Genomic DNA, 16,842 nt, shown 5'->3' on the forward strand with positions numbered 1-16,842 from the left:
CTTAATGCTCTCTAATTTCTCCTGCCTTTAGTTCACTTCATGTGGTTTAAGAACATTTGCTTTCTGCATGCCTGTGTTTGTGTTTTCATTCAGATAATTAATTGTTGTAATTCACACCTGAAAAGCAAGATTTCCTTACCTGAAAGTGAGGTTTCCTTGCCTAAAAGCTAGAGCCCTGCAGGATGTTTTTAGAGCCTTGGCTTACTTGGAGGCTGAAAATGAAACATCTAAGTGAATCTACTGAGTTAATTTTTCTTTATTTTCTAAAATGTAGCACTGTACGAAACAGGAGGAATCCAGTGATCTTGCTGCAGAGAAAAGTAGAATTCTGGTGAGCTTTTCTTGGGAGTGAAACCAGAACTGGCTCCATAAAACTGATGATGTGTTACATTTCTGCACTTAAACTTGAATATTGTTGCTCCTGCTAATCGAATCCAGACCTGGCTGGGGTAGTGACTAAGCAGGAGACGAGATTTTTTGAGTAAAAATGCACCATTTTTATAATGGCTACTTAGACTCCAGAGCAGAGCCAAACCCAAACCCCCCTGTGTAAAAGTCTCCTTCAGTGGCTGTCAGATGAATATTTTTTCCATCCCTGCTTGGCTTTCCCTGGGATTTCAGTGTCTGTTTGTGATTAAGTTCAGTGACCTGTTTCAACCTGTGCTGATTTCAGAGGGAATCCAGTGAAAACGAGCAGGGCAGAGTTTCACATCCAGAAATTTCCGATGTCGGGAGTGCTGGAAGTGTCCTGGAGTGGCTGCAGGCACGAAAGGCAGTTTGGGATGTGCCCCTAGGAGCTCTCGCTCCATCCCGTGCTCCATAGCTGCTCTGTCTAACAGAAAAAAAAATGGTGAATAATCCTTAATAATCTTCATCAAACCCCACCCAGAAACAGCCACCAAACCTGAGCAGTCGCTGGGCCGGCGGGGCAGTGGGATGTCACTGTGGAAAAGAAAATAATAATTAACTCTTAAAATCAGAAAATTGGAAACAGCCTGCCTTGCTTTTGTAGTCTTACCTTGCTGAGCCTCCATAAATGAGCAAGTACTTGCAGAGGAGCTGGGTCTGAGGGGATTCCCGTGCCCAAGGTTCCAGAATGTTCTGGTGTTCCCTGTGTCCCTCAGGGCTGGGTGACATCTTCACCCCCGTCATTAACAAAGTGCTGCTCACGAAGGGGAACTCGGGGCTGCTCTTTGTTGGAGGAGTTGCTCCTTCACTTCTCCACCTTCCCACCCCAGCAGCCGGTGCTGACCTGTGCGGATCCTTGCAGGATGTTTTCTCCAGCCAAGCACAAAACCAGCGATTTTAAGCGGTGTCTGCCACCTAAATTGCTCAGAAAGAAAAGGATATTTTGGGTGCTGAGGTGCTTCCCACTGGCTGTGCCCTGCACTGCTGGAGTTATTGGCCTGTTGGGCTTGACTCGACAGGCAGGGCTCATCTATTTCTCCCTAAGCAAATAGAGACTGAGGGATGCTGAAGCCAGTAAATCCAACTAATTAGCTGTGTAAATTAAAGCTGGGGAGCAGGCGCTGAGCTGCAGCCCGTGCCTGCTTCGTGCTTAGAGGCACCACAAATCTGCATCGCTGCCTGCCAGAGCGCCTGGAGCTGAGCAGACATTTTTTTCTGCTAAATTGTAATCATTTTACATGGAAAATGGTCTCTTGTGTATCTGTTGGGAATGGGACTGGTGCTGCCAGGTGCAGTTAACGGGCTGGGCTGGTCTGTTGGGTGGGCTCTGCAGCAGCGGGGATTTTGTCCTGCTGGAGCTTTGGGAAACATCACATCCAGGGGCCAGAAAGTCACCACTGGCAACAGAAAAGCAAATGAGTTCTGTGCTCCGCAGCAGGCCTTGAAGCTGGGCACAGTATGGGTTAAATCCATGCAATATTAGAGCTCTGCCACTAATTTGTTTCTGCATTTATTGATTTCAGCACAAGTCACCTGGGAAATGGGGCCAAACTGCTGTTGTCATTTATTTGCCTCTTAATAGGTGAAGTTGCAAAGAATGGCCAAGTTCTGCACAGGGCTGAAGCCTTTGGGATGCTGGAAGTGGATACTGGGGATGATCCTCGTTTTCCCAATACTTCAGGATTTTGCTGAGGTTTTAAGAACAGTGAAATTACTGATAAATTATAGAGCAAAGCATCTGGCCTCCCCCCAAAGCAGCAACAACTAAACTGAGCAGGAGTTAATGTGAGCAAGTTGCCAGCATTGGCCACTTCCCCACATCCTAGAGAGCCACCTTTCCCCCAGCCATGGGCTTATGTTAAACTGAAAGGAGATTGGGCTAAAACCCACGAGATCAGGTGAGCTGGACCACGCCAGGAGGGCTCCCCAAGTCCCTGCTCCTCCCAGTACAGTGCCCTAGGATGAACAGCTTTGAGTTTCAGAATAGTTTCCCCCTGCAGCAGTTTCCCTTTTGCCTTCACAGAGCTCAGTTCTGTGTGGAAGAAGGAGCAGTTTCCTCCAGCCCTGCCACGGGTGGGCTGAAAGGGAGCAAGGAAGGCAAATGGACTGAATTCAGTGAGTGCATCCAGAGGATATTGAGTTGCAGGATCATTTTTGTCAGAGGAATCACGCAGCTTGATGGCACAGGGATTTCATTGTCCCTAAATCATCCCAGATATGGTAATGCCATACCCAGGGACTAATATTGCTGACTATAATTCCTGAGAAATGGCACCTTCTCCTGCAGTTGGTGGAGACGAAATGGAGCTTGAGTTAAACTCACAATTTACAGAGTGAGCCCATCATTTGTAAGGGATGGGAAGGAGATGGCACAGGGGGAGCTGTGGTAAAGTTGATTGAAGCTAATAAAGATCTTTAATAAGTTGGCTTTAGAAGATTTCTGATGTGAGAGACTGGGCTTTTTAACGACTCTATTAAAAACTGGTTTGTCTTTTTTTTTTCTTTCTTTTTTTCTTTTTTTTTTTTTTTTAATGTTTTAACCATCTGCTTACAAAGGGAGCCAGAAAATCTATGGTGTGCCCGAAGAAACAGGAGTAGAACATTTCAGGGAAAACTTCATAAAGTCGAGACTTTTTAAGATGCATTAAAGCCTCCAAACAAAAACACTTCATTGCAGTCCCAGGTGGGAGTGGGTACCACAATTCTCTGCATTTTGTGGGACACATAAACCCCCCCAAAATTTTCTACTTTTCCCCTTTAAAGAGATTTGATAGTAGATTTAATTTTTTCTGACTCAGTTACCCCACTGAGGTTCCTTTTGGATTTTGAGCAGATTTCCCTGCAGGCAGCCGCTCTCCCCTGCTCTCGGCTTTGTGCAGAGGTGGGTGTATGTGGCAGTCTCCTCCTGGAGAGGAGTTACTATTAGATTACTACTAATCTGGATGACTATTTTGGCACTACCCAGACAGATTTTGTTTGTTTTTATTCTATTGAAGTGGTATCTTGGTGCTTCTTGATGTAATTCAGTCTCACCTCAGCACAAGAGCTGAACGTTCCTGTATTAGGGCTTCTGAGTTTAGCCCGAGGACTGATTGCAAACTTGGGCGATTCAATTGGCTTTTCTCATCATCTCCCTCTTACCGGAGACAATAGCAGAGGTTGTTCCTGTGCTGGGGGTGTTTGTGGGTGGGTTTTGGTGGCCTGAGCCCGGCTGGAGGTGCCCAGGTTTCCCTGCCATACCATGATCCAATTAACTGCTGTGCTGCCAAGCCCCACAGAGCAAAACTCCCGTGATACTGAATTAATTGCTCTTGTAAAAAAACGCCCAGGATTTCAGAGGCGAGCGGGATCTTGGCGCGGTGGCAGGGGAGGTGGATTCGGCACGGCCCAGCTCATTCCCAGGCCGTCATTAACAGCAGCTTTTCCTCCCCTTCGCCACACGGGGGTACCAGGAAACGCCGAATGCGGCTCCGGGCCCGCCGTGGAGGCCGGAGCTGCCCCGGGGAGGCTGAGCCGGGGCTGGCACTGACGGGGGGCGCTGGCTCAGGACCCAGAATCGGCGCTGCCCCGGCAGCTCCATCCTCTCAGAGATCAGAGCTGGACAAACTCCACTCCCCCAGCGGGGTGAGCCCCCTCCGAGCCTCCTTTCCAGCGTTTGGGGTGATTTTACTCAAAATCCAGACGGAGCGCTCAGTTCCTCATTGGTTTACAGGCAGAGCTGACATTGCAAAGGAATTTATCCATGTTATATCAACCTTTGAACTCAGGCTTCCCATATTCTATTTTAAGAACCACTGGACCATTCCTTTTCCTCCTCAGGCCATTATCGCAGCTGCTGTGGCACATGTCCTGAAAGTTTGAGCCTAAAACTGGAGCTGCCACTCTCATCTGTCCTCAGCTTGGGAAGGGATATCCTAAACCCAGATTTAAAGAGGTAGCCTATAAGCCTGGTCTCTTTTAGGCTTGTTGCCACAAACTGCTTCTATCAGGCTTGCTGAATCTTCAACTTGAGATCACAGAATAAGTGGTAATGGTCAAAGAAGTAATACTTTAGTTATTGAAAAGTCTCCTGTGCTTTTTGTGTTACTTCATTTTGCTTTTGTATTCCAGTATTTGAGTTTGTGCTTTTGCTCTGCAAGCCAAATCTAGGAAATCAACTTGTAACATGTGTGCTAATCTCCTTAAAAGTCTAACCAGAATGATTCTTCTGATGCTGTAAAGCTCTGGGCTCACTTTGCCAGCCAGCAACATTTACCTGCCTTGTGTTGGACTCCCAGAATGATATCCTGGGACCTCCATTGTGCTGAGGCAATGCCACCAGTCGCTGGTTTTCCTTCACCTTTCCCACTCCCCGAAGCCTCAGCCCTTGGGTTATCTCCTTCCAGCACATGCTTTCCATGTTTATCTTTTCCAAGGACGGTGTTGAAAGCTGGGAAGGAAGTGGCTGCTTCCCAGAGCTGGCGAGATTGCAGGGAAAGCACTTGACACCCTCATGACACTTCCTTGAAATGGATGCAAAACAGAAAGATGAGCTCCTGGTAAGCCAAACTCGTTCCTCTCATTCAGTTCTCGGTGCCTGCTGGGGACAGGGATTTATGCATTTATTGGGGTGAGGATTTGTTGGATAAAGTGGGCAAAAGTCCAACCAGAATTATAGGGGAAAAGCAGAAGGCAGAGATTTCCAGTCACAAGGGTAAATGCTGTGGCAGGAAGATGTAGCAAACGTTTAATCCAAGTGTTTCAGGGAGATCTGAGTGCAGAAAACCACATTTTATTCATGTCTCCATTGAGCACACCCTGTCACCATGCCCTGGTAGTTGTAGATAACAAACCTGGAGTGATTGTTGGGCAGGCCAGGGTTCCACCCATGTGCAGTGAATTGTTGGGAATTTGGTTTAGTGATTAACTCAGTGAGTGGACAAGTTCCATGCACAAAGCAGGGGTGAAGCAGCCCTCACCCTGTGGGCTGTGTTTGGGAGGAAAGGCCGGGCTGGATGGGTGTGGAGCAGCCTGGGACAGTGGGAGGTCAGTGGCAGGGGGGGCATGAGATGGGCTTTAAGGGCCCTCCCAACCCAAACCTGGGATTCTGTGAAACTCTGGGATTCTATGAAAGCAACAAAGTGGTTGAAGCCAAACTGGAGATGCTGTGAACCCTTCCCTCCTGCCCCAGAGCAGGTCGGGCTGGCAGCCCCCACTGCTGGGCTGACGCGTGATGTCCTACGCTGTGAGCCTGCCCTGCACACGGAGCAAACAGATTGTTCAAGATAAACCTCCCCAATGTCAGCCCAAGGTCCCTGTCACATGTTCTGTGCCCAGAGCTGGCTCTGAGCACTCCCAGCCCCTGTGCCTGGAGCGCTGGGAACTGAAACTGGTTTTGGTTTAAACTCAGATTCAGGCTGGGTTCCTGCCGGTGTGAGCAAAGAGCTCTGGGCAGTGGAGTTGTACAAGCAGAGTGAGGACAGGGACAGGGCTGTGAGCAGGTGGGGACAGGGACAGGGACAGGGACAGGGCTGTGAGCAGGTGGGGATGGGACAGGGACAGGGACAGGGACAGGGACAGGGCTGTGAGCAGGTGGGGATGGGACAGGGACAGGGACAGGGACAGGGACAGGGCTGTGAGCAGGTAGGGACAGGGACAGGGACAGGGACAGGGCTGTGAGCAGCTCTGCTGCAGCTGCCAGGCTCTGCTGCCCTGTGTGGGTTCCTGTGCAATGCCAGCCTCTCCTCACCAGAGGGAATCCCTCTCCCATTCCCAAGCTCTGCAGCTTTTTGGGAATCCCTCTCCCATTCCCAAGCTCTGCAGCTTTTTGGGAATCCCTCTCCCATTCCCAAGCTCTGCAGCTTTTTGGGAATCCCTCTCCCATTCCCAAGCTCTGCAGCTTTTTGGCATTCACTCACAGTCCCCCCATCGTACACTGGGAGCAAAAACCACTTCATTTTCCCCTGGCTGGTGCAGGACCATGCGGGGTAACACACACTCTGTGTGGGCTGGTTTGCCCAGCTCTGGAGCTGCTTTGCTTTCCACCCCAACCCTTTCACTTCACTGAAAAATTCATCTCTAGGACCATAGTGCTGGTATTTAAACCCATCTGGTTTTGTCAGAATAGTGATGATATTTAAAGCCATGCCTGGATCTTCCTCTTCGAAAGCTTCTGCTGGTGATCTCGGAGAGGGGACATTTATCTGCTGGTAATTGACTCCCATATTAACTTCCAGCTGGCAAGCAGCTGCCAAAAACCTGTTTTCCATCTCTGTTGATCAATAGTCCCTTTCAACAAGTATCTGGTGTTGCAGGGTGTTAACAGCTAATAGCACTATGATTCTTATCCTATTTTAAGGACTGTAGCATATCTCAGAGTCCTTATATCCAATAGAAGAGGTTTGAGTTCAATAATGTTGCATCTGATGTTATTTATTATCTATTTCCGACACACTGACCCTTTCTCCATCCTATCTTGTGCTGGGCCACTGCCACAGGACATTTATCTCCAACGTGATGTCAGTGGCTGCTTAGGTTGAGGGGGAAAATGATTCTGTGCAGCCTGTAAATAGAAAAATGAGAAGGCAGGAGTGGCCAGCAATTTCTGACACCAGCATGGAGGAAAGGGTGAAAGGAGCTGTTGCCTGCCAGGCAAGCCCCAGTTTTGCTGTCACTGAAGTCAGCAGCAAATCCAAACCACCTGCCAGGGCTGGAGCTGTTCAAACTGCCCAGTGCCTCTGGCCAAATCCTTCCTGGCATAAAATAACACCCTCTGAAACTTTTATCTACTCTTTGGGTGAGAAAATACCTGACGAATCAAGTTCTTACTTTGTAAATTACTGTTCCTCAGTGTCTGGGGATGCACAGGACAGCAAAGCAGAGGCAAGAGAGAGGGGACGTTCTTGAATTCTGGGACATGAACCTGGGGACTCATTTCTTTATAAAAGGTCTTCAATCCCCAGTGGTGAAACATCACCCTCCCCTCTGCACTGTGCCAGAGGAAAGGCACAGGCACAGCACAGCAAAGGGCGCCTTCCATCACAAAGTTTAGAGGAAGAAAGATAAAAGTAAGTCCTTGCTTTTGTTGCTAGAAATGATCTATCTATCTATCTATCTATCTATCTATCTATCTATCTATCTATCTATCTATCTATCAATCCATCTATCTATATCTATCTCTCTATCTATATCTATCTATCTATCTATCTATCAATCCATCTATCTATCTATCTATCTATCTATATCTATCTATCTATCTATCTATCTATCTATCTATCTATCTATCTATCTATCTATCTATCTATCTATCTATCTATATCTATCTATCTATATCTATCTATCTATATCTATCTATATCTATCTATATCTATCTATCTATCTATATCTATCTATCTATATCTATCTATCTATCTATCTATATCTATCTATATCTATCTATATCTATCTATCTATCTATCTATCTATCTATCTATCTATATCTATCTATCTATATCTATCTATATCTATCTATATCTATCTATCTATCTATCTATCTATCTATCTATCTATCTATATCTATCTATCTATATCTATCTATATCTATCTATCTATCTATCTATCTATCTATCTATCTATATCTATCTATCTATATCTATCTATCTATCTATCTATCTATATCTATCTATCTATATCTATCTATCTATCTATCTATCTATCTATCTATCTATCTATATCTATCTATATCTATCTATCTATCTATCTATCTCTCTATCTATATCTATCTATCTCTCTATCTCTCTATCTATATCTATCTATCTATCTATCTATCTATCTATCTATATCTATCTATCTCTATCTATCTATATCTATCTATCTATCTATCTATCTATCTATCTATCTATCTATCTATATCTATCTCTATCTATCTATATCTATCTATCTATCTATCTATCTATCTATCTATCTATCTATCTATCTATCACCTGTCTATTATCTTTTCAGAGCAGTTCTGCTGTGTGACAGTGAAATGGGAGCAGCACACAAGAACCAGGCAGGTGGATTTGTAGCCTGCTGATGGAAAACCCTTTGGGCTGAGCTTGGAGTGCCTGGAGGGGCTCTGTAAAATGATTCTGCAAGAGGATTTTTCTAATGGAGGATCAAGTGTGTCCTGCCTCCTCAGCAGAGGTGAGAGGGCTCCTGGTAAAGCTCCCAGGAATGCTCCAAGCCTCTCCTCAGAGAGCCAGGGAAGGCCCAGCTGGGCTGTCCTGATACTGACTCATGAGGAAACAGCAATTTAATAGCCAAGCAGCAGCAAAGCACCAGCAAAGCACCAGCCTCGCATTTCTGACCATTTTTTGTGTGCTATGAGACGTGCAGTGCTGCAAAAAGCCAAGAGGCCTCCCTAAGTCCAGAGTCTGTTTGTTTGGGTTTTTTTTTTTGTCATGCTGATGAGGGACAGGTAGATTTTCTCTTTCCAGGGAATCAAGTTTCTGCCATCACTGAACCTGTTGTGCCTTTTGTTCAGCTCCCAACAAGGAACCCATTGAGCCACTCTCTGCTGGCCCTGAAGCAACTGAGTCATAGCTGTGCTCTGCAGTGCCTGAAGCACGTGTAAAATACAGAAACAATTGTTGTTGGGAGAGACCTGCTTTTCTCTCCCTAACTGATAAAGGCACCTCTTTCCTCACCTCTCCAAAACTCTGTGTTGTGCCTTCCTACCTGATCCAGTCAGTCATTAAGCCTAAATATTCCTGGCCAGGATAATTTCTCATATTTTAGAAGTTTATGGTTATTTTGGGATGTGGCTTTTCAAGGCTGGATGTGTGCAGGGGTTTCTGTTTAGTGAGGGGACTGAGAAGTGAAATGCTGCCAGTCATACACTGATCTGAAATCAGAAATAAAGTTTGGGGTCCCCCTAAGGAAAATCAGTTTCTGTGGTGTTTGGGCTTCTCATCAGGATTTCTGAAATTTGCTTGCAAGTCTACAATGGTTTCTTTATTTTTGCTGTGCAATGATGGCACCCCAAACTCTGGGATGGGAATTAGGAACAGGTATCTGTGAGTGCCTCCTGTGCAGCAGGACCAGGCTTGTCCAGTGCAGGATGTCAGCTCGAGACCACAGGCCCTGGAATGACATTTTCCTCTCCCAGGAGCTGGAATTCTGTCAAAATGTGCTTTTGTTTTCTCCTCCCCTCCCTGGAGAAAGTGGCACTGTGTGCTCTGGAGGCAGCACAAAACCGAGGGTATCTTTTTGTATCCACTTAAAAGCCCCATCATTTGTTTACAAGTTCTTAAACCTAAAGGAACCATAAACCCTGACTGTACTTAGTGCTGTGTTTACTCAGGTTTCTCCCTCCTGGGGGACAGTGCAAACAGCCCTGGCAGCTTCACTTCTGTTTACAGTTTCTGATCGTTTTTTCTTTCATGTTTTCACTCCCTCACATAGCCCTACACTGAAATAAGCTACAAACATAGCTGTGTGCTCATTAAAAACTAAATTCGATGGATAACTTGCTCTAAATAACTTCCCACCTGGGCTGCAGACCTGTTCTAAAAATTAAGTTAAAAAAGAAAAGGTGAGGAAATGCTTGTGTTTTACGTGGGGTTTTGAAAAAGCCATTTTCAGGTAAGAAAAGGAATCTTTTACAAAGAAATTCTGTGTGAGGGTGGTGAGGCCCTGGCACAGGTGCCCAGAGCAGCTGTGGGCGTCTCTGGATCCCTGGCAGTGCCCAAGGCCAGGCTGGACAGGGCTGGGAGCAGCCTGGGACAGTGGGAGGTGTCCCTGCCCATAGGACTGGATGGGCTTTAATGTCCTTGTGCAGATCCCAAGTTCCTCGGGAGCCCAAAAGGATGGACGGCAGCGAAACAGCTCCTCTGAGGTGCCAGGAAACAGCCAAAGGTTAGGAGAGAGCCACGTGGAATCGGGCAAAGCATTATCGGCCCCGCATAGTTGGAATGCCACAGAGCCGAGCCAGCCCCGCGTCCCTCGGATGCTGCGGGATGCGCGCTCTGAGCAGATGTTGATGTGTTCCTCCTTCTCTCCGGGTGCCGGGGGCTGCGTCCTGCGCAGGAGCCAGAGCGGCACCGGTTCGTTCGCATCCAGGAAAGGGAAGGGAACCGATCCCGGAGCCGGGCAGCGATTGTAGCCATGACAACCGGCAGATATGGCCTCGCTGCCTCGCCGCTCCTTCCTGCCCGCCCTCCGCAGCGCCGGCCCCGGGCAATCCCGGCTCAGGCGGCTCCCTGGGCTCGGTTCCGTGTTCCTGAGGGAGAGGTGCGAAACCCACAGAGCGGGCACGTTCCCTGGAGCCAGCAGCGCCATCGGTTCCGCAGCAGGAATCCCGGCTCGAGCTGCGTGTGCCTCTCCGAGGGGCTCCGGAGGATGCGGGCACGGGGTGGTTTCTCAGAAATACCGCCCAGGAGCAGGGTGGGCTTGGCAGACTGAGAGCCTGCGGAGCCGGCAGGCAAAATGCCGTTTGTTCTGCCAAAAAATAAAGGGTTGAGGTGTGCTGGACACCTTCAGAAATGCATCTGAGCTGAGCAAGGGAAAGCGGCGCTCACCTGTGCAGGAATGCGGGCAGAGGCTGGAGGGGTTTGCTCCGTGGATGAGCCTCAGACGAGCCTCACAATCCCCGTGCAGGGAGCAGGAACTGCCGGGCTGAGCTTCCCCGAGAGCTCTGCATCCTCTGCCTGCTGTGGTGCAATTCCTGCATTCCGACCACTGCCCGGACCTGCCTTGGAAAACGCTGGCATTTCAGGCAGCTGCAATCGCACCAGTGTGGAGGAACAGAAAGAAATCTGCCAGAAAAGCAAAAAAGCTCTTAGAGGCAGACAGTTTTTCTCATTTCCAGGGCCCTTGCTTTATATCTTCAACGTGGTTTGTACCACACCAAGGAAAAATGTTCCTGGGATCAAAACAAGGTGATGCATTATCTCTTCCTCCATAGTGGCAAACAAAGCAGAAGAGGTGAAGAAATGAGGTGGTGAATGGAGAGCTGGGGATTAGAAATCAGGATGTGGAGCTCAGGTTCTGCCCTGACACTGAAAACCTAACTCAGTTTCCCTGTGAGGAAAACAACAAGCTCTGGATCTCTTTGGTCAATATTAAAAGTACAGAGAGGGCTGCTGCAAGCTCTAATTAATTGACTGTCTTAGCAAATTAGAAGAGTCTGTAAATTGTAGCAGATATTTGGAACTCAGCCTTGCAAGGAAGGTCTTGTGCCTGTGAGCTTTTCTGCATTTCCTTGTATGTGTAAAAGCAGCATCACACAAAGCAGGCAGGGATGAGCTGCCCATGGATCCAGAAAAAAAGAAAAGATGCAGTGAGCCACGGGAGCACTGGGTTACTGTGTGCTCATGGGGAGAATCACTTGGCCAGCTTTTGGAACAGTCAGTCAAAATTGGATCTGGTGGTGATGATACTGATCAGTCTCCATCTGCTCTGGAAGTGCTTTGGGGAGGTCCTGGTTTGGGCTGGGATAGAGTTAATTTTCTTCTTAACTGGCTTAACAAATGTTGTCAGCTTCTCTGCAAAGGAAAAACGTTACACAGCCAGCCAGCTGCAGAGGCAAAAATATCTACAACTGTATTTGAGGAGGATTTGATGGTTTTAAGACCAAACTAAACCCGCAGCATTTTGAGCTTTGAGCGAATGCAGCACTGACAAAGCACCCAGCTGATCCCGAGTCTCTGTTTACCACAGCAGCAGCTCTTCCCAGCCTGCAAGTGTCTCAGAAAAATGCCAGCCTATATGTTTTAATCACTGTATTTAGCCATGATAGTCACCCAAACAGCAGATTTTGCTTTTTGCACCCTGCTTCCAGGATCAAGGATGCTTTTTATAGCTGTTCTTTGACTGGAAATAAATCCTGGGGGACACCACTACCTCATTTCTCCTGCCCTGACATCCTGCCCTGAACTTCGCAGCAATCTCCTGTGGCACATCTCACCTTCTGTTAATCCAGCTGGGATTCAGCATTACCTGAAGCAGGAATGGAGGGAAGGTCAGGCTGAGAATTTCTGTCTTCTCCTGGAGTGCATTGGGGTGTGGAAAAATGTGTGTAGAAGAAAACTTTTCCTATGTGAGAACCTGACAGGTGAGAATAGCCAGGAACTCTGAGCACCATTTTTAAGGTGGATGTGTTCTTTATCCCTGTTTTTTAGGGAATTCCAGGGCCACTGCAGGAGGTGATGAGCAGTGATTCACGGCACATCCCAAAGCTGGAATCCGGATTTCCTGGAGCAGTTTCCTGAGTTCAGCAGCGACCTGAGCCGTGTCACCACGTTTGTCCTCACCCCTCTCCTGGTGCAGCCGTGCAGACTGTGCACACAGGGAAACAGCTGGGCACTCCCAGAGGAAAAATCTTTCCAAGGCACAGAAGAGCAGGACTCAGTGTCATGTACTTGTGAGTAAGTTTCAGGTTTTTAGTGGTGCTGTGAGGATTGTGCAGAGCCACAGAATGGCTTGGGTTGGAAGAGATTTGTAAAGACCATCTTGTCCTGCGAGGAGCAGGGACATCTCTCACTAGTTCAGCCACAGCTCTCCCTGGCAGAGGCTCCCGAGTCCCCAGAGCAGGTATTTCATAGTGATCACTTCCCGAGGTTTCAGCCTTCCAGTGAAAATCATCTGGGCTGTCCCAGCCGTGGTGTGGCCACAGGCCGAGGGCAGTGCCTGTTCCCTGTGCTGGCACTGTTGAGATCCCTCAAATGGTGGGGTAAGAGACAGTGGGGGTGTCCAGGGAAGGGAATGGAGCTGGGCAGGGGCTGGAGCCCCAGGAGAGGCTGAGGGAGCTGGGCAGGGGCTCAGCCTGGAGCAAAGGAGGCTCAGGGGGCCCTTGTGGCTCTGCACAGCCCCTGCCAGGAGGGGACAGCCGGGGGGGCCGGGCTGCGCTCCAGGGAACAGGGAGAGGAGCAGAGGGAACGGCCTCAAGCTGCCTCGGGGGAGGTTTAGGTTGGATATTGGGAAATATTTCTTCACCAAAAGGGTGGTCAGGCATTGAAGCACGCTGCCCAGGTTGAGTCACCATCCCTGGAGGGATTTAAAAGCCGTGCGGATGTGGCACTTGGCGACACGGGTTAGCGGTGACCTTGGGCCGGTGCTGGGGGCACGGCTGGGCTCGATGCTCTCGGGGGGAGTGTTTCCAAGCCGAGCGATTCCGCGGCCGCCGCACGCCGGGCTGGGCTTGCCGGATGCTCCGGGCGGAGGAGCCCCGCGGCCCCTCCCCGGTGCCTCCCGCCCGCCCCGCGCCCCGCCCCGGCCCGGCCCGGAGCCGGTGGGTGCCCAGCCCGGCGGCGCTCGGAGCCAGCCCGGCGCGGGCACCCGCCGGCAGCGATGCCGCTCGCCCAGCTGGCCGAGCCCTGGCCCGACATGGAGCTGGTGCATCTGGACACGGAGGTGAGCGGGCACGGCCGGGGGGGCTCCGGGGCGGGGGGCGCCGCCGAACAAAGGAGCGCCCGGCGGGACCCCGCGGAGCGGAGCCGCCCGGCCCGAGCCGCGCCCCGCGCCGGGGGAGCGCGGCCGCCGGAGCCCCGCGCTGCCGGGGCCGCTCCCGCTCCGCTCCGGTACCGCTCCCGCTCCGCTCCGGGGCCGCTCCGGGGCCGCGCCGGTACCGCTCCGGCACCGCTCCGGTACCGCTCCGGTACCGCTCCCGCTCCGCTCCGGTACCGCTCCCGCTCCGCTCCGGTACCGCTCCGGCACCGCTCCGGTACCGCTCCGGTACCGCTCCCGCTCCGCTCCGGTACCGCTCCCGCTCCGGTACCGCTCCTCTCCGGGGCCGCTCCGGTACCGCTCCAGCGACGCTCCGGTACCGCTCCGGGGCCGCTCCGGTACCGCTCCAGCACCGCGCCGGTACCGCTCCGGGGCCGCTCCGGTACCGCTCCGGGGCCGCACTGGTACCGCTCCGGGGCTGCCGCGGGGCTCGCTGTGCGCGGTCGGGGCTGCGGTCGGGGCTCCGGAGGCACCGGGGGCCGCCGGGCTCGCTGCTGCCCGTGCGGGCTGCGATCGTTCGGGGAGTCCAGGCGGCGCTCCCAAATCTCCCGGGCACGGAGGAAAGCGGACCCGGCTGAAGGCCCAGGGAATAAAGATCTCAGTTTTGGGGGTTTCTCCCTCACCCTCCCAGCGCCGTCTTCTCGCAAAGGCCTGTGCCGCCAACTCCGACCACGCTCCCGTGTCACTTTGCTGGACGTCTGCTCTTCCCTCCCTCCTGGCTCTTTTCCTCCTTATTGAGACCCCCAAGGCAGATGTGCAGGAGGGAGCTCATGCCCTGTGCACATCTGCAGGCTGGCACAGCCATTTCCACAGGAAGGGACAGCCTGCAGCAGTTGTCACCCACGGCAGAGCAGCCGGCTGAGGCACTGGGCTCTGGCACTCTTCAGTTAAACATCTTCTCACTCAAACTGGAACCAGCAGCTCTCCTGGAGAAACTAGAGGGGAGGTGGGGATTTGGTCCAGGTGTTTCACAGACCGTGGTGATTTCTTGTTGTTCTGTCAGGATTTGGTGCTGGCACACTCCATTATCATACCTGGGGATGTCTCCGTGGTTAATTTGTCAGATTTGCTCATTCCTGTTTAAAATTGCCCCTTCAGAGGTCTGTGCTTTGAGCAGAGGCAGCGTTTCCCCCTTGCTGCAGGGACAGCAAGGAGACACTGGCCATTCGAGGTGAGGTTTCCTAATTTTCATCAGCCAGGTATGGCACAGCTTCTCCTGGAGCCCCCTGTGAGGTGGGGAGGCTCTGCCTGGGCCAAATACCTGGCACAAAGGTGCAGTGGGTGAAGAGCCTCTGCTCTGAAGCATCGCTGGAGCCGTGAGGAGGAGTTTGTGCTCCAGGCTGGGAGAGGAGGGAAGTCCAGCGGCGATTCCCAAGTCACATCATGTGCCGAGAGCCAGGCCGGAGGTCATTGCTGGGAGACAGGGCTTTTTATTTGTGGTTTCTCCTTCCTAAGCAGGGACATGCCTGAAAAGCCAGAAAACGCGGCTCGACTCATAATGGGAGGAAAGGAATTCCGGTGGCCAGGGCAGGGGAAGCCGCGGGCGAGGCTCCATTCAGTGCCTGGTGCCGCTGTCCCGGTGCCGCTGTCCCGGTGTCCCGGTGCCGGTGCTGTGTCAGCACCAAGGGATCATTTCCAGCAGAAATGCCTGGGGCTCCGGGCTGCTGTCAGCCGGCTCTGCTGCGGGCTCAGGGCAGGGCAGGCACTGATTTCCTCATGGCGTGTGGGTTCCTCCTAAACTGAAACTGAAGGGAGCCTCTGGCTCTCCCCTTCCGCCATCTCTCCTTGGCCGCAGCTCCAGGTCAGGGTCAGGCACCACGTGCAGGTGGGATTTTAGCAGATCAGATTTTTTGTGTCTCAGGATCTCAAGTGGGACTTAGCAATTTGCCTGCCTTTGGTTTAAAACGATAAGTACACACTCTTAATTACAGCGAGGAGAATAATACAGGTGTTCTTCACCACCACGCCTGGGTCAGATGTTAGAGAGCTCCCTGAGATCCAGCAGCAGAGCGGGAAGGGGCCTTGGGAGGAGTTTTGCACTTTGAGGTGAAAATCGCCAAGGGCAGGGGCCCAAGGGGGAAGCTTTCACCCCTCGTGGGAGAGGTGGCACCACTGAGAAAGCAAGGAGACGTTTCTGGAACACCGGTTACGTAAATTGCCCTGGGATCGCTGCCATCCAGGTTAGAAACCGGCTTCCTCCGACCTTTGCTTTCTGAGTCATGGAGCAGAGGTGCTGTCACCGTGCTGGTGGAGGCATCAGTCCTATTGTTGAGGGATTTGGGGTTTTTCCACTGTCTTCCAGGAGAACTGGCCCTGTGGTGCCCCTGTTCCTGGCCCACTGGAGCTCAGCCATGTCAGGGAAACGTGTGGGAGCGGGTGGCAATGGGAGCTTGAACTGCTCCCTGGCAGGAGCCAAGTCCCTCTGTCCTAGAGTCTGGGCTTTATAATCATTGCTCCTGTTTGTTTTACCCTTGCCATTCTCTCTTCTGCTTACATTATTCCAAATATTGCTTATGTAGTAGAAAAACATGCCTGGGGCAGAGCACAAACACTGGAGTAGAGTGACACAGAAATCCGTCCCTGTGAGGGTGGGCAGGCCCTGGCACAGGGTGCCCAGAGCAGCTGGGACTGCCCCTGGATCCCTGGCAGTGCCCAAGGCCAGGCTGGACAGGGCTGGGAACAGCCTGGGATATTAGAAAGTGTCCCTGCCATAGCAGGGGGAATGAGGTGGGCTTTAAGGTCCTTTCCATCCCAAACCATCCTGTGTTTCTTTGATTCCATGACTTCATCCCCATAGCGATGGATCTGTCATCAGGGCTCCGCTTTGCTTCAAATTCTTCTTTCATTACACAAACCTACAACAATGCAACTGACGTGGGATTACGCCAAACTCCACCACTTCAACTAATTATTTTTGCCTGTATATATGTATCACCCTTTATTGAGCAGGAGCTGCTCATGAATAACTCTTTTCTCAAGCATGGTAGCTTG

General features: G+C 51.0%; 1 protein-coding gene across 3 annotated transcripts in view; it reads left to right on the forward strand.

Annotated features, from left to right (window-relative positions):
• The first annotated feature begins 13,661 nt into the window (after positions 1-13,661).
• Positions 13,662-16,842, forward strand: part of RPS6KA1 (ribosomal protein S6 kinase A1) — a 29,858-nt gene continuing 26,677 nt past the window's right edge. For all 3 annotated transcript variants that reach the window (XM_036397008.1, XM_054517219.1, XM_036397009.1), the window contains exon 1: positions 13,662-13,758. In XM_036397008.1, coding sequence (XP_036252901.1) covers positions 13,696-13,758 — 63 coding nt within the window. In that variant the 5' untranslated portion in view covers positions 13,662-13,695. The remainder of the gene's footprint in view (positions 13,759-16,842) is intronic.

This window comes from Molothrus ater, chromosome 24 (genome assembly GCF_012460135.2).
Source record: "Molothrus ater isolate BHLD 08-10-18 breed brown headed cowbird chromosome 24, BPBGC_Mater_1.1, whole genome shotgun sequence".
Classification (NCBI taxonomy): domain Eukaryota; kingdom Metazoa; phylum Chordata; class Aves; order Passeriformes; family Icteridae; genus Molothrus; species Molothrus ater.